Raw genomic sequence first — 27,026 nt, 5'->3', positions numbered from 1 at the left:
AAAGGCACTGAGTTCAAAATTCACGCTACTTAGTTTATACACAACTTTTGATGACATTTCAATTGTTCATAAGGTGTTACCAAGATAATAGATTTACAAGAATTTTGTTGATTTGGATCATTAAAGTGCCAAGTGTTGCAAAAGGTGGAAAATGTTACAATGGTATATACGAGTCTTATAAATGCTCACAAGATACAAGAAATATCATTTACAAGTTCATTAAAACCCAAGTGAAGTCTTAAACATATGCTTCATTCCCTCCAAATTGTGTCCATAAAGCTCCAAGAATGTGCTGCTGCCCCAACCTGCAAAAACAGCCCACAACCCACAATAGTCCAAAATTTTCTCAAAAATAGACATACAAAAACCTGCATCAAAAAGCAAGAAACAGTCCAAGGATGCAGACCACAAAACAAAACAAAGTTGTTGTCCTGCTCTCACAAAGTTGCTGCCAGCATCAGAAATTGCAAGAAAATGGTAAAAAACACAGGCTGCTACACGAAAGTTCACTGCAACATTTCCAAATCAAATGCCAAACCTCAATACTTTTTATCCAACCCTAGAATCATGCCAACCCTACACACTATATAATCATCCACTGTTTCATTGAGGGGAGACCGGAAGGTGCAGCCACTTTTCACTAAAGGAAAAAACCCTAGAACAAGGAGAATCGGCAGCAGCCACAAAAAAAAACCCTAACAGAAAAGCTCTCAGTCTAATATGCAGTTACCTTTCACAAAGCTCTGCAAAACCAATTCCTCGTAACCTCATCCTCACCCTACTGTATAAACCGAACACTTTCAAACCCTTGCTGTAAGTTTTCAACAACAAAACTTTCCCTTCAGACCTGCAAATACACTTCCTACACAAACTCAAAATATCATTCAAACACCTCATACCTCACAAACCTCACATAACAACCCTGCAACCTCACTGCCTAAGACCTAAACCGCACCCTATTCATTCACCATACTCAAATCACAGCAAATAACACAAACTCAGAAACAAAGAACAGAGGCAAGAAGCAGAGAATAACAGAGGAAGAAGGAATCGTCGAAGAAGGAGTAGAAACTAAAGTAAATCAAAAAGGACGTTACCCGAGCTACCTTCGCCGGAGTTTTCATCGGAGAACTCCTCCGTTCTGGTATTTGTTTTTCTCCACATTCGTGTGATTACTTGATACCAATGTGTTCCTTACACCATACTGATTCAAACCCCGTTGTTAATTGTTGTAAATCTTCCATGTGTGCCATTTAATTTGAATTTGAATGCTTAGGGTTCTTGCTGCTTGAATGTCGTTTGTGTTTTGTGTTTATGTTGAACCGTTAATGAATCTAGACCGTGAGGGAGATGAGGGATCGTGAGATTGTTGTTGCCATTATTTTTCAAGAGAATTCAAACTGAGAAGGTTGAGAGGTAGCCGAGAGAGAGTTTAGAATCGAGAGAGTCGGAGAGATGAATTCAGAGAGAAAAGCAGAGATGAGAGCGCGAGATCCATGGGAGCCGAGAGACTAATCGTGGAGAGGCATTTGGGGTTGTGTGCGATTTACAGGAGAAGAATACGTTTTTCCTGGTTCATGAAAGATATTTGGGATTAGGGTTTTTAATTGAAACCGGTTTTTGTGGGATCCGGGTTTAAACCGACCCGCTCCAATACTTTGTTTGGCTTGTTTGTCTATTTAATTGTTATGGGCCTTTACTCCATCCGAACTACGATTGCTCTGACTTTCCCATTGCACTAGGGAATACGTAGGCACAAGATACAAGCGTCTTGGCGAGCACAATAATAAAAAATCTTTTCTTTTTTCTTCATAATAATAAAAACCCTAAAAAAACATTTCTTTCATTTTTTTTTCTCGATTAATAAGCATAAGAACTAAAGAACGCAAACATTACGCAAACACTTATTCATAAAACTAACTAAATGGGTCCCATCGAGTACGATGGAGGTAAGGGGTGCTAATACCTTCCCCTTGCTTAACCGACTCCCGAACCCTAATTTGGTTACGATGTCCGTCTTATTCATTTGTTTTATTTAGGGGTTTTATTCGATACTTTCCCTTTCCACTTTGGAATAAATAAAGATCGGTGGCGACTCTGTTCTTTTTCGAGTGTGTAGACACCTCGAGTAATTTTTAGCGCTACAAGTTGACAGACCTTCTCAAAGAATATGTTGACGTGTTTGCCTGGTCCTACCAAGACATGCCTGGGTTGGATACCAACATTGTTCAGCATTACTTGCCATTGAAGCCAGAATGTCCGCCAGTTAAGCAGAAATTGCGAAGGACTCACCCTGATATGGCTAACAAGATCAAAGTGGAAGTTCAAAAGCAACTCGACGCAGGTTTTCTTGTCACCTCTGAGTATCCTCAATGGTTGGCCAACATTGTGCCAGTTCCGAAGAAAGATGGAAAAGTCAGAATGTGTGTTGACTACCGTGATTTGAACAAAGCCAGTCCAAAAGACGACTTTCCATTACCACATATTGACATGCTGGTTGATAACACTGCTAAGTTTAACGTCTTTTCCTTCATGGACGGGTTCTCCGGTTATAATCAGATCAAGATGGCTCCCGAAGACATGGAGAAGACATCTTTCATCACCCCATGGGGTACCTTTTGCTACAAAGTGATGCCGTTTGGATTAAAGAACGCAGGTGCAACTTACCAAAGGGCAATGACCACTCTCTTTCATGACATGATGCATAAAGAAATTGAAGTCTATGTGGACGACATGATAGCCAAGTCCAGCACAGAAGAAGAACATATTGAATACCTTTTGAAGTTGTTTCAACGACTAAGGAAATATCAGCTTCGCTTGAATCCTAACAAATGTACTTTTGGGGTTAGATCTGGAAAACTCTTGGGTTTCATTGTCAGCCAAAGAGGAATTGAAGTAGATCCCGACAAAGTCAGAGCTATTCAAGAGATGCCTGCACCAAAAACTGAAAAGCAAGTAAGAGGATTTCTCGGACGATTGAATTACATCTCCAGATTTATCTCTCAAATGACTGCTACATGTGGGCCAATTTTCAAGCTTCTCCGCAAAGATCAAGGGGTTGTATGGACTGAAGATTGCCAGAAAGCGTTCGACAGTATCAAAGAGTACCTGTTAGAACCACCAATATTGATTCCTCCAGTTGAAGGAAGACCGTTAATCATGTACCTTACTGTGTTAGAAGAATCCATGGGTTGTATGCTTGGACAACAAGATGAAACCGGTAAGAAGGAGCATGCCATCTATTACTTGAGTAAGAAATTCACAGACTGTGAGTCTCGTTACTCCATGCTCGAAAAAACGTGTTGTGCTTTGGCTTGGGCTTCAAAACGTCTCCGCCAATACATGATTAACAATACTACTTGGTTAATCTCCAAAATGGATCCGATCAAGTATGTCTTTGAAAAACCTGCTTTAACAGGAAGAATTGCCCGATGGCAAATGTTGTTATCTGAGTATGACATTGAGTACCGTGCTCAAAAAGCGGTCAAAGGAAGTATTCTCGCCGATCATTTGGCGCATCAACCAATTAATGAATATCAATCTCTCAAGTTTGACTTTCCTGATGAAGATGTCTTGTACTTGAAGATGAAAGATTGTGACGAACCATTACCTAAAGAAGGTCCTGAGCCTGGATCAAGATGGGGCCTAATTTTCGACGGAGCAGTAAACGCTTTTGGCAATGGAATTGGGGCAATCATCATCACTCCCAAGGGTACTCATATCCCGTTCTCCGCCAGACTGCTATTTGATTGTACCAACAACATCGCAGAATATGAAGCTTGTATCATGGGTCTCGAAGAAGCCATTGACTTAAGGATCAAGATCCTTGACATATATGGAGATTCCGCTCTCGTGATCAACCAAATCAAAGACAAGTGGGAAACTTACCACCCTGGCTTGATTCCTTACAGAGATTATGCAAGACGTCTGTTGACTTTCTTCAACAAGGTTGAATTGCATCATATACCTCGAGATCAGAATCGAATGGCAGACGCCTTGGCTACTCTATCTTCCATGTTCAAAGTCAGTCACTGGAAGGATGTGCCTAAAGTCAGAATTACGCGCCTTGAAAGGCCCGCCTATGTATTTGCAACTGAAGCAGTCATCGATGATAAACCGTGGTTCCACGACATCAAACGCTTCCTTCAAACTCAAGAGTACCCGCTTGGGGCATCAAACAAAGATAAGAAAACTCTAAGGAGACTTTCTGGCAGTTTCTTCCTGAACGGAGATGTGCTATACAAAAGAAACTTCGACATGGTTTTGCTCAGATGCGTGGACAGACACAAAGCAGACATGTTAATGCATGAAGTACATGAAGGGTCCTTTGGAACTCATTCAAATGGGCATGCGATGTCCAAAAAGATCTTAAGAGCAGGATACTATTGGTTGGCAATGGAATCTGATTGTTACAAACACATGAAGAAATGTCACAAGTGCCAGATCTATGCAGATAAGATCCATGTGCCACCAACTCTACTCAACGTTCTCTCATCTCCGTGGCCTTTCTCCATGTGGGGTATCGACATGATTGGAATGATCGAACCGAAAGCTTCAAACGGTCATCGTTTCATCTTAGTAGCAATTGATTACTTCACCAAATGGGTCGAAGCAGCATCTTACGCCAATGTTACAAGACAAGTGGTTGTGAGGTTTATCAAGAACAACATCATTTGCCGATATGGTATTCCCAGCAAGATCATTACTGACAATGGTTCAAACCTGAATAACAAGATGATGAAAGAATTGTGTGAGGAATTCAAGATTGAGCATCATAACTCTTCTCCTTACAGACCAAAAATGAACGGCGCCGTTGAAACTGCTAACAAGAACATTAAGAAGATCGTCCAGAAAATGGTCGTCACTTACAAAGACTGGCACGAAATGCTGCCATTTGCCTTACATGGGTACCGTACCTCAGTGCGTACTTCAACAGGGGCAACTCCCTTTTCTCTAGTATACGGCATGGAAGCTGTGCTCCCCGTAGAAGTTGAAATCCCATCAATGAGAGTCCTCATGGAGACTAAGTTATCAGAGGCTGAATGGTGTCAAAGCAGATACGATCAGTTGAATTTAATCGAAGAAAAACGTATGACTGCTCTATGCCATGGACAGTTATACCAAGCAAGCATGAAACACGCCTTCAACAAAAAGGTTCGACCTCGTGAATTTCAAGAAGGCGACCTCGTGCTTAAAAAGATCTTGTCTTTTCAACCAGATTCTAGGGGCAAATGGTCTCCTAATTACGAAGGCCCGTATGTTGTCAAAAGAACATTTTCTGGCGGCGCCATGATTCTTGCAACTATGGATGGTGATGAACTCCCACATCCTGTGAATGCTGATGCAGTCAAGAAATACTTTGTCTAAAAAAGAATAAAAGAACAGCTCGGTAAGTCGAAAACCCGCAAAGGGCGACTTAGGCAAAAATGAGCGTCTCGGTGGACTGAAAACCCGAAAGGGCGGTCCAGGCAAAAATTAGAGACAATAAACAGAAAAAATTCATCCTGGTAGATTGAAAACCTGAAAGGGCAATCTAAGCAAAAATTAGGGATTTATGACAAAGTAACTGCATTAGTCTATACTTCGTCACCTGAAGAGTCTGTACTTCATCAAAGGATCTTCAATCAAATCATCTTCAATCTGAAGCGACAAGCACAGTTGGAACTCAAAGTTATTAGGGGGAATAGTGGTTATTGTTTTCAATGTAGCCTTTTCCGCATAATTACCATTTCCAACTTTTGTAAATACTCCATGGAATCACGCCTTTAGCTGATTACCATCCTATTAAATAAATTTGAGCCTTGTGCCCATTTGTTTACAATCTCTAATTTCTTTTAGCTTGTAAAATGACGCTTTAATTGTGTTATTCGTTTTTGAAAAAAAAGAAAAAAATAAGTTTTAAATGAATTTACTTCACTTTTCTTTTTCAAAATAAAAGCGAAATTTTCCTTTGAGTTGTGAACAACGGAAGGAACATCAGCAGTCGTCTCCATAGGATGAACAAAAAGGATTCTCCCGGAAAAATTGTTGAGGCAACGGTATTCTTGTCCCAGAAAAGAATTCTTGAAGCAATTACCCCTCGAGGTAAAGAAGCTCTTCTATCCCCAGTGGAGAAGGTCTTCTATCCCCAGTAAAGAAGATTTTTCCATCTCAGTAAGAAGAGATGCTTGTCTTCCCCAGAGAAGTTTAAAGCACGCAACACCATTCATCACCCGTGTTATCTACACCATGTTGAAGAGCATTTGCCAAGTATCTGGTTATATTGCGACGTCGGTCCATCTCCAGTATATACTTCATTGTCTGTCAGTATTGTCAGTATGCAGGCTACATTCATGACATTCATCATTCATACATATTTTCATCATTTATGCATTCTTGCATTTTTCAATGGCTGCTTAAAATCACCTATTTAGGATATATCTATCCCAAAAAAAAAAAAAAAAAGAAGGAAAAAAGAAAAAGTATGGGCGTGTCATCTCTCCAAGTAGGTTGTCACCCATAAGCAGAAAGAACATTTTCTCCAGTTCCCCACTGAGATCATTCCTCGTGGAAGAAGGTTGCTTTAGTCTCTCCTCTCCAAAACAAAGGAGAAAATCCCCATTCGAGTTCATTCCTCATGGGTACAAAGTCTTGTTTGACTATTTCTTTCCAATTCGTTCTTGGTTAGAACCTTGTCTTTAACAAAGATTCAAATTCCGATTCATCAAATAGAGTCGTGAAAAAAACAGACAATAAGCAATAGCCTTATCATCTGAGCGGCTTATGTCTCTTTCAAAAGCTTTTTCCTCTCAAGGAAATCAATCCTGAAGACCATTTGACAATCAGGGCCTTATTACTATTCACAAGGCTGAATAACCAGTAATTTCCCTAACAAAGTCTCCAGAATCATTTTATCACTCGGCTGATAATTGATCTTGTCTTCAGAACCACTATCACGAGGCTGGTAGTCGGTAACCTTTTTGTTCTGGTTATATTATTAAACATGTCTATCACAAGGCTGATAGTCGATAATATTAACCGAACCTTTGAAACTCTTTTTACCTTGTCAAGTCTATCACCATGCTGATAGTCGGTAATACAGTTTCATACCTTTCACCTTCGCATTATTAAACAAGTCTATCCCCATGCTGATAGTCGATAATGTCGATAGGTAAGCTTTTCTTACAAAGCTATCATTCCCAGGCGAAGCATACACTTGCTTTCCCGAACAAAACGGATTCTCTTCCTAAAACGGATTGAGACATCCTTCCCAATCTCTTGTCCCCAGTGGAGTCAGTTCTTGATATCCCCTCGGTAAAGGCATCCTTGCATCATTCGCAATTTTGGTATCTTAGGTCCAAAATTTGCGTCTTCTGATATTTAAGTCTCTTCCACCCTATCAAAACGAAGATTTTCAATCTTCATGTCTCAGGTTGAAGAAACTTAAATAGGGGCATCTGTCATACCCCAATTTTTGACCTAAGATACCACCTCATATCATCTGCATATGCATCATTTGCATCTCTAACAAACTGCATAGCTTGTGTTTGTTACTTGTGACTCAGCAGGATTTAATCAGGAAATCACTCATCAGTACAAGTAACAATCAATTAGGGTTTTGTTCTCCCTTCATCTCAAAAGAACTATCTTCATCAACAATCAACATTTGGTCCTCAGAGATTCACTTCAACAAACTCAACAGCTTTGAATCGACTGAATTAGGGTTTTAACTGAAGACAGCATACTCCTGACTTTTGCTCAGAATTTGACCTAATGGCTTGGGACATGACCTCAAGACCCCAAGTACATCACTTTGACCTAATCCATTGGCTCAGAACATCTCCTACACAAAGATTGATCAGACAAATCCTCAGATCAGGGTTTTGAACTATCAGGGACTGAAATCAGGGATCACATTTGGGAAACCATAAAAACCCCCAGGAAGTCAATCAAAGGTTTCAATCATCCTCAAATAATCCCTATGACAATATCCCATGAAAATTGCATCTCAATTCAAGACCTACAGTCATCAATTTCATCAGGTCGACAATTAGGGTTTTTTGACCTAATTCACTGAACAACTGACTTTTTAATCAGGACATGGTGTCACAACTCAAACCATGGCTTAATATACTCTAATGCTTCAATGTGATCCATTCATACTATTCATTTGATGAGGATAGCCTGTTTCATTTGAAATCTCCAGAAACGCGATTCGTCTGAAAAAGTCAACTGTACAAGATCACCATTGACTTTTGGGGAATTTTGGTCAACCATGACTTTTGAAGTTTTAAATCATCAATATATGATATGAGAAGTCATTTGATCAAGAAAAATCAAGAAAATCAATCAAGAATCAAAAAGTCAAAAGTTTGACTTTCCATACTTAGAAAAATTTCTAAGTGTTTTTTCATGGTTTTTTCCAAACTTTGAAAGGGAATTTCTCAAAATTTCACCTACAAACTGAAAAAAACTTCCAACATGAAAGTTGTAGATTTTGATCCAATAAACAACTTTGACACATATAAATTTTTTCCATAAGATCAACCATTTAAGAGATATGGAGCTTCAAAGTTGGCATCTTTTGAAAAATTCACTTGAAACTTCATTTTTCTCAAAGTTCATGGATCTTTTTCACTCACTTCCTTAAAGATCTTGAAGAAACTTTCAACTAGAGTTTTGAAGTATGTAACATGAGCTTTCCAAAATGTCCAAGAGCATGAAAAAATATGGAGTGTAGCTATGGTTTTGAATTTTGACATTAGTGACCATTTCACTTGAAATTTCAAGCCATTTTTGCAAAGTTATGAACCAAATTGCCAAATAATGCAAGTAATGATGCATCAAGACAATAATTGAAGATATTTTCTGATTAGAAGATCAGAATGGAAGAGGATAAGAAGCTTGAAGTTTAACCATGGTTTGGTCACTTTAACCATTTTGCATTAAATGTAAAAGATTCCTTTTTATCTCTTAAGCCAAATCATCAAACTTTGATCAAGTTGCAAAGCTCTGAGTTCAGACTCTTTGGCCTATAAATAGAGGTCCAAACTCCATTCAAAATCACACCAAAGTCACACAAATTATAGGCTTTCTCTTTCTTTCTTAGAATGCAAGTTTCTTAAGTTTCAAAGAGGTAAAATGCTCAACCTCTAAACCTTTGAATTTCTGACCAAAGTGATGCTTCCCACAAACCACAAACATCATATGGGATGTGTTTGATCCACTCACACACTCCAAAAACATCTCAAACTCAAAATCACTACCTCACTTCTCAAATATGCATAATCTAAGCCTTATCATGCCAAAATCCATTCAAGATCATTTCTGTCCAAAATAACACTTCTAACACCTTCCATATACTTCATATGAATGATCCAAACACTCACATATGACCTGTAACATCTCCATCTTCAAATTCGATTCATACTTGAAGCAACTGCAGTTCAGGTTCCATAGCTTAGCTCAGGTGAATTCAAACTGTTCCAAGCATTCAAACATGTTCCATAAGGTCCATTGATGCTGTCCAGATCAAGAAACAACATCTGTAACACCTCCAGGCACGATTTCAATTTCCAGTTTGGCCGTTTTTGAAGGTAAGCTACTTGAACTTCAAACTCATACATACATGCATCATAAATGAAAAATTGAGTTGCTATCTTGTTTCTGCACTATCACTGATCATTAACCCTCAATCAATTTCACAATTCATCAATCATACACGATTTCATGATCAATCTCAGAATTAGGGTTCTTCGTGTTCATCAGAAAATTGATCACCTTAGAGCAAAAATAAATGAATTATGAGGGCACCATCATGATCCTTATGAAAAAACGAATGAGTTAGACCCTTCACTTGATCAATTTGGTTCAGTTTTCAGAAAATTCAAATTCAAAATGGGATTGTGTTCTTGGCGCGTTTTTTGGTTCATGAGTTTTAAAATTCAGTTTGAAAATATATTGTACCCAGCGCGTATTACTAACAAGCCACGAGCGTGGCTCAGTTGGCTTTTGTTTTGAGTAGTGACTTCAAGGTCACGAGTTCAAGTCCCTATGGGACCAAACCCTTCTTTTTATCACCTATTTTCTTTGATTTTTTACACAACTTCAACCATTAATTTAACCATTCAATTTAACTTATTTTTTCTTCATTTTTTACACACTTATTATTTTATATATGTATTTTATGAATATCAAAAAAAATCACAAAAATATATTTGTTTAATACACTTTTAATTAAGTTTAAAATAACATATTTTTAAGTGTTTTCTAATACTTTTAAATATTGTTTTTCACTTAATCTTTAAACTTAAATCACTTGTAAATATTTTTTGAACAAAACCTAATCATCTAAGTGTTAATTGAGGATGATCTTTTGATTAAATTGTCTTCTTTCAAAATTCAAATCGTTTTAAAACGAGCGATCGCGGTTCTTTTCAAAAACAATGAACCATTTCTTTTTGAAACTTTTGATTAAATCTTTTAATTAATCAATTGATTTTCAAAACGATGTGGGGCCTCCCGAATATTAGAGAGTATAAGACCCACTCCTTTTTCTTTTTACACAGTCTTTTTATTCAAAATAAATAAACTTTCTTTCAGAACAAACTTTCAAACCGTTTTTCAAACAACGCGACTGTAAATAAAACGATCAACCATGTTTTGTAAATAAAACACGGGCCTCCACGTAGGTATAAGTCCCAAGCCCCTTTTGTACATACCCATTCCAGTACATGAAATTAGGTATTTCATCGTACGCCTTTTTGTACATATCTCGATCAATCTGATTTTTAACTTTGAATAACAAATCAAAAATAAAGGTTTTTCTTTAAATCTTCCCAAAAAACCATGGGCCTCCATGTAAGTATAAGTCCCAAGCCCTTTTGTAAATACCTGTTTACATAGCTTTGAATACATTCAAATGGACCTCTCCCCGAGTGTGAGTCCCGAGCCCTGTGTATACAAATGGATCATGCTTACAGGTATATTTCCTTCATAAACTCCATTATACACGCACACTTTGTCATATATAACTGTTCATATAACTGTTCATGTACTTGTGCATATTTGTTTGTACTTGTTCACATTTGTGATTATGTTATATGCTTGTTCAACTTAGTACAACACTAGGTTCCCCATAGCCTCCTATTGGGCTTCGTGCAAAGAATCTCCACTAGTTTAGGTTAGGACATAGAGTATGGTTTCCCGGTGAAATCGCTCTAAGAGCTCAAACCAACTATACCATGCCTCCCCTTGGGCTTTGTACAAACGAGTGACCCTCCCATAGCCTCCTCTTGGGCTTACAATGCAAGGACCCTGGATTGTCCCTCCCATAGCCTCCTCTTGGGCTTACAATGCAAGGACCCTCGGATAGCCTCCTCTTGGGCTTCGTACAAGGACCCACGGGCTTCTTATAAGCATCCCCAATATCCAAAACAAAATACCCTAGGAGATTAGACATTTTTCATCTCTATGCTAGGAGTATCTCTTTTATATCATCACAAACAATCAATCAATCAATCAATCAAACTTTTTTGCCACAAGGCTGGCTAATCAATCAAACTGTTTTACCACCGTACTGGATGATTAATCAAAGTTTTTGTCACAAGGCTGACTTCATTGAAACTTTTGCCACAAGGCTGGCTGATTAATTAAAGTTTTTGTCACAAGGCTGACTTCATTAAAACTTTTGCCATAAGGCTGGTTAAACAAACAAAAACATCTTTATCATTCTAAGCACCCTAAGTGGCATGGCCCCGGGCTTATAATGAAAAGATTTTCAAACAAAATCAAACAGATGTATGTGATGATATAGATTAGATACATCTAGCATTTAGACGACATTTGTCTATTTTTCTTTGCTTCCACTAGCATAAGTGGGAACTACGATTGCTCTGACTTTCTCAACATCCCTTTGAGAATACGTAGGCACAAGGTCGATCCTTGGCGAGCAAAACAAAACAAAACTTCTCTCTAAAACCATTCAAACCTTAGCACCCGTAGACCCCGAGCTACAGATGCTCTGATTCCCTCTAGGGGATATGTATGCAGAGGATCGCGATGATCTTTGCGAGCATAATCAAACAAACACCTTAGGTCCCACCTCTTTCTCACAAGAACCTCCACCACAACAAGAATGGAATAAACAAAACAAAGAAACCTATAGAGTACTATAGATACGTTGGGTGCTAATACCTTCCCTTCGTATAACCAACCCTCTTACCCGGAATCTCTCCCCCACCTTTTAGGTTATTGCAGCTTTTTTCCTTTTCCTACTTTGGAAATAATAAAAAGTTTGGTCGAAACAAAGAAAAATCATTTTTTTGAGCACTCAAGCCCAAAGAAGGCATCAGGTGTCTCATCCACAAAAAAAGACGAACAAAACGATTTTTCGCCCGCGACAGAGAGATCGAGATATCAATCTCTCTCCCTCCAGATAAAAGAAACTTAAATAGGGGCATCTGTCATACCCTAATTTTGACCCCCCCTGAGATGACATATCTCTAAGATTTTTCATCAGGTCAAGACAAGTTCCCAGAGCAGTCACTTCTCCATCTGGTATCTAACTGAGGATGCCCAAAGACAGGAAAACTCAGGCAAAGGATCAATCAATACAAGGATTAGTCCCTAATGCAATCATGAGGCTCAAGAACTTCATTTTCTCACCTGTGATTGATTAGACATCCAGTCATCTGAGTACAGATTTAATCAAGTTGCCAGACTAGGGTTTTGAGCCTATCAAGGACTAAAATCAGGGATCACATTTGGGAAACCCTACAAAACCCCAGGGAATCATTCAAAGACATCAATTATCTTCCAATATCTCATATTACAAGATCTACTAGATATCACACTTCAATTCAAAGTCTACAGTCATTATTTTCACATGGTCGACAAATTAGGGTTTTTGACCTAATTCACCAAGATAGTTGACTTTTAATCAGGGCATGAATCCAAAACTCAAGACATGATTCAAGAGTCTCTACTACCTCAATATAATCCATTTACATCATTCATTTGAGGATAATATCTTGTTTCTACACAAAAGTCCAAAAAATTCACTTTGTCAAGCAAAAGTCAACTGTATGGGATCACCTTTGACTTTTAAGGTTTTTGGTCAAAAAATGACTTTCAAAGATCAATATCATCAATATATGGATATTAAAGTCATTTGACCAAAGAAATTCAAAGAAATTCATCAAGGAGCAAAAAGTCGGGAATTAGGGTTTTTGAAGGCATGGTGAGAACTCAAAATTTCACCTACACAACTCAAAAAACTTCCAACATGAAAGTTGTAGATCTTGCAAAATAAAACAACATCTTACAAAGGAACTTTTTTCAAAAGATCAATCATTTATGAAGTTTTGGAAATTTTGAAGTTTAGGTCATAAACACTTAGAAATTTTTCTAAGTGTTTTAACCTAGTTTTCATCCAACTTTGGGCTCATTTTTCACAAATTTCCCAAATGATTCTGAAGAAGACATAAACTATTGATTTAAAGTAGATGTTTAGGGCTTTCCAAATTGTGTTCAACCTTCTCCAAATTCAATTTGAGCTAAGAGTTATGCTTGTTCAAAGTTGGCCTCATGAAGTAAAATTATAGGTCATGGACACTTTTGGACTTTGCAAATTTTGTGCAAATAACCTCTCTTATGGATGCTACACGACCCATAACACATCTGAAACCATGCCATGCATTCATTTTCACCATGCCATAAGAATTGAAGAAGATTCTAAAAACAAGAACATGTGATTATGTAATGATTACATTTGTGAATTTATGGCAAATTGATGAATCACCCAAGGAATCTTCTCATCAACCAATTAGAGCTCACTTTGCATCTGAAATGTCCCCTAAGATCAGATAGAATCAATGGATAGGGGAAGCTAGCCCGAAAATGCATCATTGCATTTTGGAGATTCTTTGAATTTCTTCATGGCTAAGAAACCAAACTCACTACACTAAGCAAGCTCACCACAGCCAATTGATCTGCATCCATTTGCCTATAAATACAGAGGCATTCCTCATTCAAAAACACACCAAAGCAACCATATTTCTTGCTTTCTCTTTCTCTTCTCATGTTCATTGTTTTTCAAAGTTCTTTGGCAAGAAGAATCGATTTCTTCAAACCAGAGCTCATCTTTGGGAAGTGAACATTCTAACATCTCAAGGGAGGTCATTTGAGGTAATCCAAGCACCTGGATCACTTCTGTAAGTGGAGGAACACCATTGTTGCTCTCACTTTGGAGCATTTGCAGTTGGAGGTCCATGGAGTAATTCAGGAGGTTCCGAGCCGAGCCAATCATCCAGACACACTCCTCAGGTCATAGTGAAGCTAACCAGATGGCTGCAGCTCATCTGTAACTCAAGAATCAACACCCTCCATGTTCACTTGAAGCTGAAATCGAGGGAGGTCCATAGAACAATTCAGAAGGATTCAGGCTACAATAAGCATTCAGTTAGCATCATTGAGTCTCAGGGAAGCTATTGAGATCATTCATTCAAGCCCAGGTGCTCTCCATCATCCTCACGACCTCCATTTTCAGAGGTAAGTTTCTGAACCCCACCTCTCTAATTTAAGTACTCTTTGTGAAATAGCTCGATTCTATCTTGTTCAGCATCATCAGAGGAGTGAAAACCCTCTATCATCATTCATTTATCTTTCAGTATAGTCATTTAATTTGATTTTGAAATTTTAGGGTTCTTCACGATTTCTGGTAAATTAGTTAGATGTAGTTAATATCAATACATGTTAGTTACATATTTAGAATCGTGAGTGAATTTAGAGCAAGTTTGGTCTTTATATCGTTGCAAATGGTTGAGAATTGAGAGAGTTCAGAAATTCAAATCGTTGGAGCTTGAGGAAGAAGATGACAATGGTGGTGGCGCGCAAATTTCAAATCTCAGGGCAGAGTTTATTTTATTTTGAGTGATAGGCGTTTTATAAACGACTGAATAATTTGCCCCAGTGGCCACACATGCGCTCTTAGTCTCCTCATGCCCAAAGTCTGGGGTTCGAATCCCCCTCGCCCCAGACTTTTTGTTTCTTTTATTTTTCAAAGATTTACTACTTGTTTTGAAACATAATCAAATGAGTGCAAGTTACTAACACCAAGCGCGCCTTGGCCCAGTGGTATTATTTTGAGTGAGTGACCTAGAGGGCGTGGGTTCAAACCTTCCAAGGGCCAAAACTATTTTTTTAACACCAATTTCTTTCATTTTTCTCACAAACTTCACATAATTATTTAACCTATCAAATTAATTTATTTTCACTTCATTTTTCACACACTTGTCATTTAACATATCTATTTTATGAATAATAAAAAAAAATCATAAAAATGTCATTTATTTCATATATTTTTATTAGGTTTAAAATAGTATATTTTAGGTGTTTTCTTAAATACTTTAAATACATATTTTCACTTTGTTTTAACCTAATCATTTTGTAAATAAAGTCCATGAAAAAACCCTATTTGCTTAGGTCTTAATTGAGTAAAAATCTTTATTTTTACTTTAATTAAGTTGACTTTTGTCAATTCTCAAAACTATTTTTCAATCTCTGATTAAATCAAATGATTAGGGTTTTCAAACAACAAAACCTTATATCATTCCAAATCATTTTCAAACTGTTTTTCTAGCCAGTACTGTAAAGTACTGGGCCTCTAATAGAGTGTAAGTCCCAAAAATCTTCTCTTCTTAGCTTGTTTTCAAAAAACTGTATTTTCAAAATCTTCTTTCTGTTTTCAAAACCTTCTTCTGGTATTTGAAGGGCATTATTCCCGGTGAAACTCTTCAGATACCTATGTGACCTTTGTCCATCTTCACTTCTTCTGTTTTCAAAAACCATTAACTGTTTATCATATATATTCAACTGTTATCAACAAAACAACAAAAATACTGTTGAGGCTCTGTATATACTTCTTCAAAGGCCTCCACTCCATCCAGGTTAGGCTTTACAAGCTTTCAATTTACAGTCTTTATTTAAATTACTGTCAAATATAAACTGTGCATATATATTAGTTTAGAACTACGTTTGAGTATAAACCATAGGACAGTTAAACTATATATATATTATAGGAATATGACCTAGGATTGAGAATGTCTTCCCGGTGAAGGCTCTTTCCTAATTAGAGATCTGTAGTTCAAACCACCAAGATGAATTATTCCCGGTGAAACATCTTGGCAAAAACCTTAGAATCCAAAAATAATAGGACACATCCACCCAAAGAGGAATTATTCCCGGTGAAACCTCTTACCCATTTGCTTAGAGCCAAAATAAGTTCAAAACTACATAGCTTTCTCTTGTGCTATAACAAGGACCCTCGATTAGCCTCCTCTTGGGCTTTGTACAAGGACCCACAGGCTTCTTAAAAGCATTTCCAGCTTCCTCTTGAGCTTGTATACAAGGACCCATCAGGTTTCTTATAAACATAGGAACAGGTCTTTAGTCACCTTTTAGCCTACCCTGGTGAGTTTCTTCCAATTTAAACCAGACTTTAAACAAGCTAAGTTTGTCTCAATTTTACATTGAGTACACCTTTTGGAATGAGAGACATGGACAGTCTCTGTCACCCTTATCTTCATCAATCTTCTTTAGTAGAGTCTAGGATCTATGTTTTGGTCATCCTTAGCATTGAGTCAGCCTTCATCTTGGGCTTTTAAACAAGAAGTCTCCACTAGATAATCTTTCTGCCAATCCTTTCATCCTTTAAATGGAGAGCTACCCAAATCATTCATTTTAACAAAACCCCTGGAAAGGGTTAGCTTCCAAAATCAATTAACTAATAAATAAAGGTTCATTTCTCTTAGGAGATAATTTCCCCAAAAGAGTCAAAACCCCTGGAAAGGGTCAGCCTCCAAAACACATGATAAAGTCAATCTTTCACAAACAATACCACCAGTTGAGTCAAAATCCCTGGAAAGGGTTAGCTTCCAAAGGAAAAAACAGTCTTTTTTTTATCTCCAGTAGAGTTAAAACCAACAAAAACAGTTAGCCTCAACCTTGGGCTTCATACAAGGCACCCCAAACAATAAAACTCCCCTGTCAAGAGTCAGCCTCAACCTTGGGCATTGTACAAGGCAGATAATAGAGTCTCCCCAGTGAGTTCTTCACCATTCAGTAGCCACAACCTTGGGCTTTATACAAGGCAGATAAACCATATTTTCATGTGTCAAAGATTCCTAACATCTAGGATCTTTTCCCCATAGAGTCATCCATACTCAGTTTATTTAAGAGTCTGCCACAACCTTGGGCTTTGTACAAGGCAGAAAATAATGTTTTCCCTAGCTAGAGTCAGCCACAACCTTGGGCTTTGTACAAGGCATACAAAATAGAGTCATTCATAGTCTATAAAATTCAATTATCCACAGCAGTTAGCCACAACCTTGGTCTTTATACAAGGCACACAAATAGAGTCTCCCTAAGTAGAGTCAGCCTCAATTCTGGGCTTTATACAGAACACCAAATAAAATCCATCAAATAAACACTCTCCAAATAGAGTCAGCCTCAATTCTGGGCTTTGTACAGAACATAAAAATACCCTGTAATTAATCCCAAGTGGAGTCATCTCCCAGAGTCAAATAATTAATTAATCAATCAAAAAGCCTCAAGCTTGGGCCTCATACAAGCCAGCTAAAGTCAAATCTTTTATACAGTAGATAGACATAGCTTATCTCTATAGAGAGATATTTTTACTACTCTACCACATTCAAACAAACAAACATTACATTTCATTTCAATTTTAACCAAGTCTCCCATTTAGGATTTTGAAAGGCATGAGCTGGCAGTAAAACCCAGACATGTGGTAACTTTCCCTAATTTGGACGAGCATCTTTCTTTCATTTAAGAGGCATCTGACTGGCATACTTGCACACACAAGTAAGGTCCCCCTCTTGAATGAAATGAATTCAATTATTCTGTCACTCTTTCAAAATGTTTGTGGTAGAATAGTACAAATACCTCTCTGTAGAGATGATTTCATGTCTCTTTACTGTAAACAGAGATTTAATTCAAGCTTCAACCTTGAGCTTCAAGCAAGGCACCAAAAATAATCAATTTCCCTAGTTAGTTCCCCGAACTACATTAAGCTCTGACTTCCACTAGGGATATGTAGGCATGAGGTTCACAAGGAATCTCAGCGAGCTAATAAAATACCAAAAATAGTCAGTTTGTCTGTCTGTCTGTCTTTTAAAATCAATTCAATTCCTTCTCCTAACACAAAGGAGAAACTTTCCCAATCATTAGCAGCAAACACAATCACAAATGACACAGAGAAGGTTCCTGTAGAGTACTACAGATATGTAGGGTGTTTAAACACTTCCCTATGTATAACCGACCCCCCGGACTCCATAATTTCTAGTCTAGGTGAAATCCCCACACTTAGCAAACTCCTAGGGTTTAGTTGAGATCTTTTTTCCCCTTTCCTACTCGTAGGACAAATAAGAAAGTTCGTGTGATATCGTAGGAAGAACTGAAATAAAATTCATCCCACCACGGGCGCATTCTCCTTCAAAATTCCGCGTGAAGGGTCTAGCGTGCCGTCCTCCCAAGTGAAACGGGGAGGTAAAGAAAACGACACCACACCTGCTATGCGTAGGCCTACTTAGCCACATAACGCCACCATACGGAGCACGCAAGTGTGTAAACGCCAAGTGGGAAAATGCCTCAAGACCCTCACAAGCACACTGCAATGGTAGCTCAGGTGTGAGCCCAGGATCACACGATCAGGGTTGTCCCATTGATCCCAAAGCCTGGGACATAACGCAACCTAGCCCCCGGCCCGTTTTGATTCAAGCATACACAAATATCAATCTCCAAATCACACAATCACACAATCCCAATTGTTTAACCGAAACAACGGGCATTAACAAGATATTCATATTTCATCACATATCATATTAACACAATGCATCATTAATATTAAAATTAATACATCCTTGATCATATACAATATTAGCATGTTCAAATACTAGATAAACAAGTTCCAGACAACTGAGGAGGCATTTAGTTCGATATATATGGAACGAAACTGCTCTCGGGGATAATAGTAACATAAAAATACGCCCGACAAGGTTCATTAAGAGGGATTCCTATATTACTAAATCAAACATTTTGGTCTAGGGACCAATTTTATTAGATAGGACATCTAACTAGCTTTCCAACGATATAAACTTTGCGAAAGTTATGAATTTCTAAAGTTTTGCAATTTTTCCTTTTTAACCCAGTGTAACGGGTTACGCCAAATCCGTAACCGGTTACACGCACGAAAGATAGCCCAGAATTGCATTTTCAGTAGCGTAACCGGTTACGCAAAACCCCGTACCCGATTACATTGTATCAGAAACGAATATTCTGCATTTTAAGGGTTCTAAAACAGTCCCAAACCTTTCTAATTGAATCCCATTATCATATATATATATTTTCCAACAAATTTCTAACATACATATGTTCAGGATCATCAGCATGCAAGGATTAATACAAAAACTAACATGTTTAGCATCATAGGATTATCAATTATCTCACAATCCCTAAATCCCAAGCATAACCCTTACATGCAAACCCTAAGGTATCTAACTAAGGACTCACCTTAGAAGGAGATGAAGATGATGATGAAGCTGAGATCAGGATAGAAGCAAGGCTGAAACAGATTCTGGTGCATGCAAGAATGGGGATTGGACCATGTCATACCCCAAAATTTTCCCATCATATTTATTCATATTTCAGTCCATCAGACTTTCAAATGCTCAAAGATACACAAGAAGGAAGCATGCAGTCTCTCTCCTAAACAACAGTCACTAAACTAGTGTTTTGTATTTCTCAAAGTAAAATCAAGTTCTAAGACCTCAATTGGATCCCATGGCCTCTTACATGCTTCAAAGGGTCCTCATGCCAAGTTTCAAGCTCTGATTCATAGGATTGCTCAGTCGACTGCTCAAATGATCAATAGGCGACTAGTTTGACCTAAAAGTCAACTATGGTCAAAGTATAGTCAAAATTCCTGATTTTTGGTCAACATCCTCATTTTGAAGTATCATTCATCATTTGATCAAGGATTGATCATGATTCATCAATAAAAGCTCCAAAATCATCAAAAACCCAAGTTTCTAAATTAGGGTTTTTAAGGAGAAAGTTAACCCAACTTTGACCAGCCATAACTTTCACACAAAACATCAGAAATTTTCCATCCAAAGCTCAATTTGAAGGAAATTGAATTCTCTACAAATTTGTCTCTCACAAGCCAAGTCCAAAAATGCTTCATTTGAGAGATATGGATCAAAATATTACAGGTCCCTCTAGAAGATCATAAAAAGCAGTTTTTTGTCAGGAGCCATATCATCAAGATAAACTCTCCAAATGAAAAATATGTTCAAGGTGGCTTGTAGAGGACATCTCGTGCTTTCCAAAAAGTCATTCCATACCTTAAAAATTGAGCAAGTTATAATTGACAGAAGTCGGGCAAAAATTGGAAAATACATAAAACCTTAAATGAGTAATTTTGAGTTTGAGTATTGGGCCTTTGTTTTTGGACATCCCACGTGACTTTAAGGTTAAAAGAGGCTCATAGGTCATATATTATTTATTTTATAATTATATTTCATTTATATTTGTTTTTATTCATTTAAATCCAATATAAAACCAAATAAAATTATAAAAAGATCATATAGTTAATGACCAAAGATCTTGATCAAATTTTCAATCAAATCAAGACAAATTCAAGAGCTAAATAAAAGGAAAAAAGTGAGGAACATTTGGTGCAATATTGAAACAAAAATAGGAAAAATCTATATCTTTTTCAATCACATTCCCATGGGCCAAAAGATATGATTCTCTTCTAATTTTGTTGACCTAATCTCTCATATATATATATATATATATATATATATATATATATATATATATATATATATATATATATATATATATATATATATATATATATATATATATATATATATATATATATATATATATATATATATATATATATATATACAAAATTGGAAGACCCAAGGAAGACGGAAATTGAGGAGAAGAACATAAGGGTTTCACATTCAAGATTTCAAAGAAAAGAGTGCAACTCAAAATTCTCGTTCCCATCAAACTCCAGGCAAATATAATCGTCTTAAGCCTCTCTGGAAGCAAGGTAGAGCAATAATGCACTGTTAGCTAAGACATATAACGTTCATGGCATTCATATTATGTTTTACATATTCATTTACGTCTTAACTTTCGTATCTCACGTCTTGCCATGTTTTGATCCAAACTAACAACATGTTTGAATTATTTGTGCAATTTAAAGAAGGTTTAGATCATTGGCTCGAAGATTGAACGTATGGAATGAAAGATGCCATGTTTAGGGCATGAATGGAGATGACGTTCGTTTTCATCTGTGCCGGCGTTTTTAGACCGAACCAATATCACCATTGAATTCCCAGTATCCCATTTAGGGGATCTGGGTAGCTTTCGTTGTTCTTTTTTGGTGTTTTTTGCAGTTTCCAGGTACAACCATGGAGGGAGATGAACTCGTGGACAAATCCGCAGGAAAATCCACATCAAAGTTCATAGATAAATCCGCAGGAGAGAGGTTGAAGACGATGACTAGGATGCTGACTGCTTGACTATGCGCTGTCTGGCTCCCATTGGCCATTTGATTATAGTGCTCTCTCTCTCTCTCTCTCTCTCTCTCTCTCTCTCTTCCTTTTGCCATCACGCGTGGCGCACCTTCATTGGAGGGTCAACAAATCAGTTTCTCTAGCCAGCTTTGGTTGGTCGTTCAACCGTCCAGAGGGGCCCAGTTTGACTTTCGTTTGAATCTCCCTCTAACTACGTTTTTCATGTATTTAATTGATTGGTTTGATGTTATATTTGACTAACAATGACAGCTGAAGTGGCAAGCGTGGGTATCTTGCAGCCTTTGAACCTGGGTTCGATACCCATCGACCAACAAATTTAATTTTACCCCATTTGTTTGTGAATAATATCAGATCAGGTGCGAACGTTTAACAGGGACTCACCATGTACCGTCACATGCCAGCCACGAGATCTTCTCTAGACGCAGATCAGAGAGCCCAGAAGATGAGACTCCATGGTGCACCCTTAGAGCTTCTCCACATAAGATCCAGCACCCAGCTAAGTTTCTTTTCCTTCTTTTTCTTTATTATTTTTATTTATTTAATTTAGTTTTAACTATTTATTTTATTACTATGTTTATTTATTTTTACCCAAATTCTTTTCTTTTTCTTTTAAAAATCCTTTTTACATAATAGTAGAATATTTTTCCTACTTAAATAAAAATTAAGTTTTTATTAGATGATTAATTTAATTATTTAATTAAGTTAATATTTTTTAGATATTTTAATTGAAAACATATTTTTTGTCAATTTAATTAATTAGGTTGAAAACTAATTTTTTAGGTTTGTTAACCTCGATTCATTTATAAAACCTAATAGCCTTAGGTTTACTGGTAGGTGTTGCATATTAACCCTGGTTAACTTGTGCTCTAATCAGGTTTGCAAGGTCTGTCATTAAATCACTCATACACTAACAATTTCTCTTCTTTGTGTCTGACTTTTCAGGGTTAACCAAGATCCTCCGACTACGCGCTTACCAGATCGAAAAGAATTGATCGAGGATTCGAGGAAGATCAAGGGATTCAAAGATGTTTAACACTAATTATTGTTCTCTCTTATTTTTCCGCCTTTTAATTTTCCCCATCCCCGTAGGTGTTTATTGTAATAGCGTAGGAACTTTTAATTCTGCCTTTATTTTTTAATTGCGTGGTTAGTAATCTTAGGGAGTGCAAGCCTTGTTTAAAATAAATTATCTCTCTAATTATAAGATAAATATCTGAATTGAATCACGTGATTGTTGCACCCACACACCTTTAGGGTAATCCCTTTTGTTGCCTTTGTTGCCTGTTGCCTTATGATTCTGTTGCCTCTAATTATACTAAATAATAGTCAATCGATTACGAGGATACCTAAAGCAAGGATGCCTAAAGAGATTGAAAATCATCTAGTCCCTCGAAGTTGCCTCGGTAAAAGATGATTGTCCCAATTGCTAAGGTATCCTCGCATGATGCCTAAAAAGATAAAATGACTATTATATCCTTCTCTTAGACTACCTGCCCTCTTTATGGCAAGGGACAGTCTTATGGTGAACGATATTCTCGATGACCCTTTCAAATCCAATTGAAATACTTCCTGCCCTCTTATGGTATGGATATACCCTTTCGCCCGAAAGACTTAAAGATACTGAAAGACAAACTTAGGGTAGGTAGTTCTCAATTGCTTGCTCACATTTAAACTTTCAAAATGCTTTTCACACCTCTTTTTCAAATAATTTCAAACAAGGTTGCGCTTATTTACAAGCTAAAGTCCTTAAAACAAAGATTTACTATTCACACACGACACTTCAAACTTTTCAAACAAACAAGTGAGCTAAGCAATTAAGAGCCTATGGAAAACCATGGATACAAAGGGTGCCTTACACCTTCCCTTTGTATAACCTACCCCCCGAACACAAAATCTTTAAAAGGTCTTTCCTGTACTTTTGCCTTTCCAATTGCATAAAATAAAAGTCGGGTGCAACTCTTGCTATCCACAACATTTCTAAAAAAGTCAGTTCACCGTATTATAGACCAAGTTTTGGAAATCTCCTCTTCCTCTCTTCCCACGTTTTCCTTCTTCTTCCTCCCACTTCCATGTTTCTGATTTTGGAAAGGGAAGGAATGAGAAACCAAACAAAGCCCTTACTCTTACTTAAAGGGTGAAAATACTATTATACCCCTTTTATTTCCAATAATAGGTTTAGTTAGAACAATAGACTTATTAGTAGAAATATGTATCATATTTATCCATTTTTTATACCAATCACATTAGTAATAATAATTGAACAAATATAATATCGGGTATTACATTCTCCCCCCTTAAATAGAATTCGTCCTCGAATTCGAACTTACCAGAATAGGTGAGGGTAGGATTCTCGCATCTCTGACTCAAGCTCCCATGTAGCTTCCTCAGGACGCGTCTCGTCCGACTGCACTTTCACTAGGGGCATCTCCTTAGTCCGTAGAGACTTGCTAGCATGCTCCAAGATACGACAAGATTGAAGATCATAGGAGAGATCTGGTTCCACCAAAACAGAATCCGGAATAATAGGATGAAAAGCATCAGGCACAAACTTTCGGAGCTGAGATACATGAAACACATCATGTAGTTCGGATACTGAAAGTTGCAATGCTAACTCATAGGCTACTTCGCCTACCCGACTCACAATCTGATAAGGTCCCACGTATCTTGGACTGAGCTTATGCGTTTTGAACGGTCCTCCCAATCTCAACCTCGGTGTGACGTTCAAATACACGTGGTCTCCAACTTCAAATTCTAATGGCCTCCTCCGTTTGTCGGCATAATTCTTTTGTCGGTCTTGGGCTTTCTTAAGATTATCTTTGATCATGACTTTCTTAGTAGTTTCTTGTATAATTTACGGTCCAAGAATACTCTTCTCCCCTATTTCGGCCCAACATAATGGTGACCGACACTTCCTCCCATATAGAGCCTCATAGGGAACCATACCCAAACTAGCATGGTAACTATTATTATATGCGAACTCCACCAACGGCAAATGATCCTTCCAACTTCCACCTTCTTCTAGAATGCAAGCTCTCAACATATCTTCAATCGTCTGGATTATCCTCTCCGTCTACCCATCGGATTGAGGATGGTTATATGTACTCATATCCAGTCTAGTCCCCAATTCCTTATGAAACATCTTCCAAAACCTCGAAGTGAACTGTGGAACACGATCAGACACTATACTAGATGGTACACCATGCAACCGTACAATCTCTGCTATGAAAATCCTTGCGAGATGAATCACCTTGTGAGTTGTCTTTACAGGTAAAAAGTGAGCAGACTTAGTCAGCCTATCCACTATCACCCATATAGAGTCATATCCGCCTCGAGCATGAGGTAATCCCACAATGAAATCCATGGAGATAGAATCCCATTTCTGTAACACCCTTCTAAACCCCCGCAGAAATATAATATAATCAGAGTAATAACACATCAAGGATGCTACAATTATTAAAAGAAATAAAAACATCAAGTCGATTGTCATGCTTTATTAGAAATTAACCAATATCAACATGTGTTTAGCACAGCGGAATTCAATTCAACAGTATTAGGAAACATCTCCACACAAATACTCAATACATAAATCCATAGCTAAAATGGCAACAATGTATAACAAGTAACGCTAAGACTAATCGATCCCAGTGTTACAATCAGAGCATGACTCGACACGAACTACGGGCTAGCCTACAAGCTATCTTCACCCAATCAAGACGCCGCTACATCCTTAATCTGAAATCATCAAAGTAAGGGTGAGTTTCATTCGAATTAATAACCATTATACAATCATAAGCAATAAAATCTCATAGCAATTATCATCCATCCAACATACATATAGTCGGAAATTATTACAATAAGCAAGCATCAATTCAACAATATTTGGCCATCGGCCCACAACTCTTCATTCCATCAAATAATCAAGTTATATTAACAACAACTCCTTAATACATCAATCATGTAAACACACCAAGGCATAACACTGGATCTCATCCAATCATGTTATAACCAATGCATATGATTCAACTGACACTATGCATGTGGTACCAAAATTCGTGAATCACATTCACGTGACTTCTCTCTTTGATACTGCCCTCTAGTCGCTCACACCCCACATGGGCACACGACTACTGCCTCATCGCTCACACCCCACATGGGCACACGATGACTTCCCGCTAATCTCCGCACAATGGGAATTAGCCTTCCAATGCAAATGATTTATGAATAATGCACACATGACACATACTTACATCATCATACATCATCATCATTCCGATGCTTAACATCGCTTATCACCTCGTACCAATAACGTCACAACAAGTATGTACATGTATAAGCATCATTCAATCATTCACATACGTTCACCATAACCAACATATTAATATTAACAACATATTAATATTCACAATCATCAATCATCAGCATCATCATACATTGTTACATCTATCATCATTGCACACCATGCAATAAATTGCTAAAACAACTCAACAGTAAAGTCACAAAGCATGTATCATTTACGACATGTTATATACCAACATCACTCATTGGATATCATAATCCCATAACCAACATAAATACAGGCATCAATAGTCATATGAATAAGCACATATACGTATACCATGTTTCAATTCATCAACAATTAATTCGAGTTTTTAAAGTAAACTCGGCAACTGCCCATTTTATCACTTTATCAAATAAAGCACCTAATTAGATTCTCAACGCCCAAAACGGCACATAAATCGGATACTCGGATCAAAAGTTATGGGTTTTTAAAAATAAAACATTTTTAGAAAATATGCTGCAGAACCCGGTTCGTCCCACATGGGAACCGGTTCCTGGCTGCTTCCAAAATCACGCCTCTGACTTTTACTATGGGGAACAGGGTTGTCCCTATCTGGGAACCGATTCCTAGCAACCCAGAATCCATACCTCTCTGTTTTTATAAGGGGGAACCGATTCGTCCCACATGGGAACCGGTTCCTACGTACCTGCACAGCCAAATTCACCATTTTGACAGCATTTACCATATCCCATTTCCCCAATTTCAGGTACATACGAACATAGCATCCAAATACTATCAAATTTCACATCATCACATATTTCAGACAAATTTTATACAAGTATTAACAGCATATATCATGAGTATTAACAGAATCATGTAATTCATACAAATTCATCAAAACCTAACAAATTCCCAAACCCGACACGTACGATTGAAACAGACAATAATCCTAATCAATCCTACTACCTACAATCGCATAAGGATTACTAACCCGAAGAATCCCCCTTACCTCAGAGTCGAATCTTCGAAGGTCTTCTTCCCCTTTGGCTCTTCTCTCTTTCACGTGTTCTTCCTTTCCTCAGACTCTGTCTCTTTTTCTTCTCCTCCTCTTTTCCCAATTCCTTTTATTTTAT

The 27,026-nt window shown here is 37.5% G+C and overlaps 1 protein-coding gene across 1 annotated transcript; it reads right to left on the bottom strand.

Annotated features, from left to right (window-relative positions):
* Positions 1–238: 238 nt before the first annotated feature.
* On the bottom strand, positions 239–24,438 carry LOC131597450 (uncharacterized). Its single transcript, XM_058870148.1, has 3 exons — positions 23,942–24,438; positions 731–847; positions 239–305 (listed from the first exon to the last, which is right to left on the bottom strand). The coding sequence occupies exons 1-3, from the start codon at positions 24,436–24,438 to the stop codon at positions 239–241; spliced, it is 681 nt and encodes a 226-aa protein (XP_058726131.1).
* Between the last annotated feature and the right edge of the window lie 2,588 nt (positions 24,439–27,026).

The sequence above is a fragment of the Vicia villosa genome, linkage group LG4 (assembly GCF_029867415.1).
Source record: "Vicia villosa cultivar HV-30 ecotype Madison, WI linkage group LG4, Vvil1.0, whole genome shotgun sequence".
Lineage (NCBI taxonomy): Eukaryota > Viridiplantae > Streptophyta > Magnoliopsida > Fabales > Fabaceae > Vicia > Vicia villosa.
This window is presented reverse-complemented; position numbering and strand designations above follow the sequence as displayed.

What these genes read in the sequence shown, in the direction of transcription:
- LOC131597450 (XM_058870148.1), bottom strand. Translation starts at nt 24,438, where the DNA reads ATGATCAAAGATAATCTTAAGAAAGCCCAAGACCGACAAAAGAATTAT. An exon ending in TCCTACCCTCACCTATTCTG is followed by an intron (nt 848 to 23,941) that starts GTAAGTTCGAAT and finishes GTGTATTTGCAG; the next exon opens with GTCTGAAGGGAAAGTTTTGT. An exon ending in TTTGCAGAGCTTTGTGAAAG is followed by an intron (nt 306 to 730) that starts GTAACTGCATAT and finishes CTGTTTTTGCAG; the next exon opens with GTTGGGGCAGCAGCACATTC.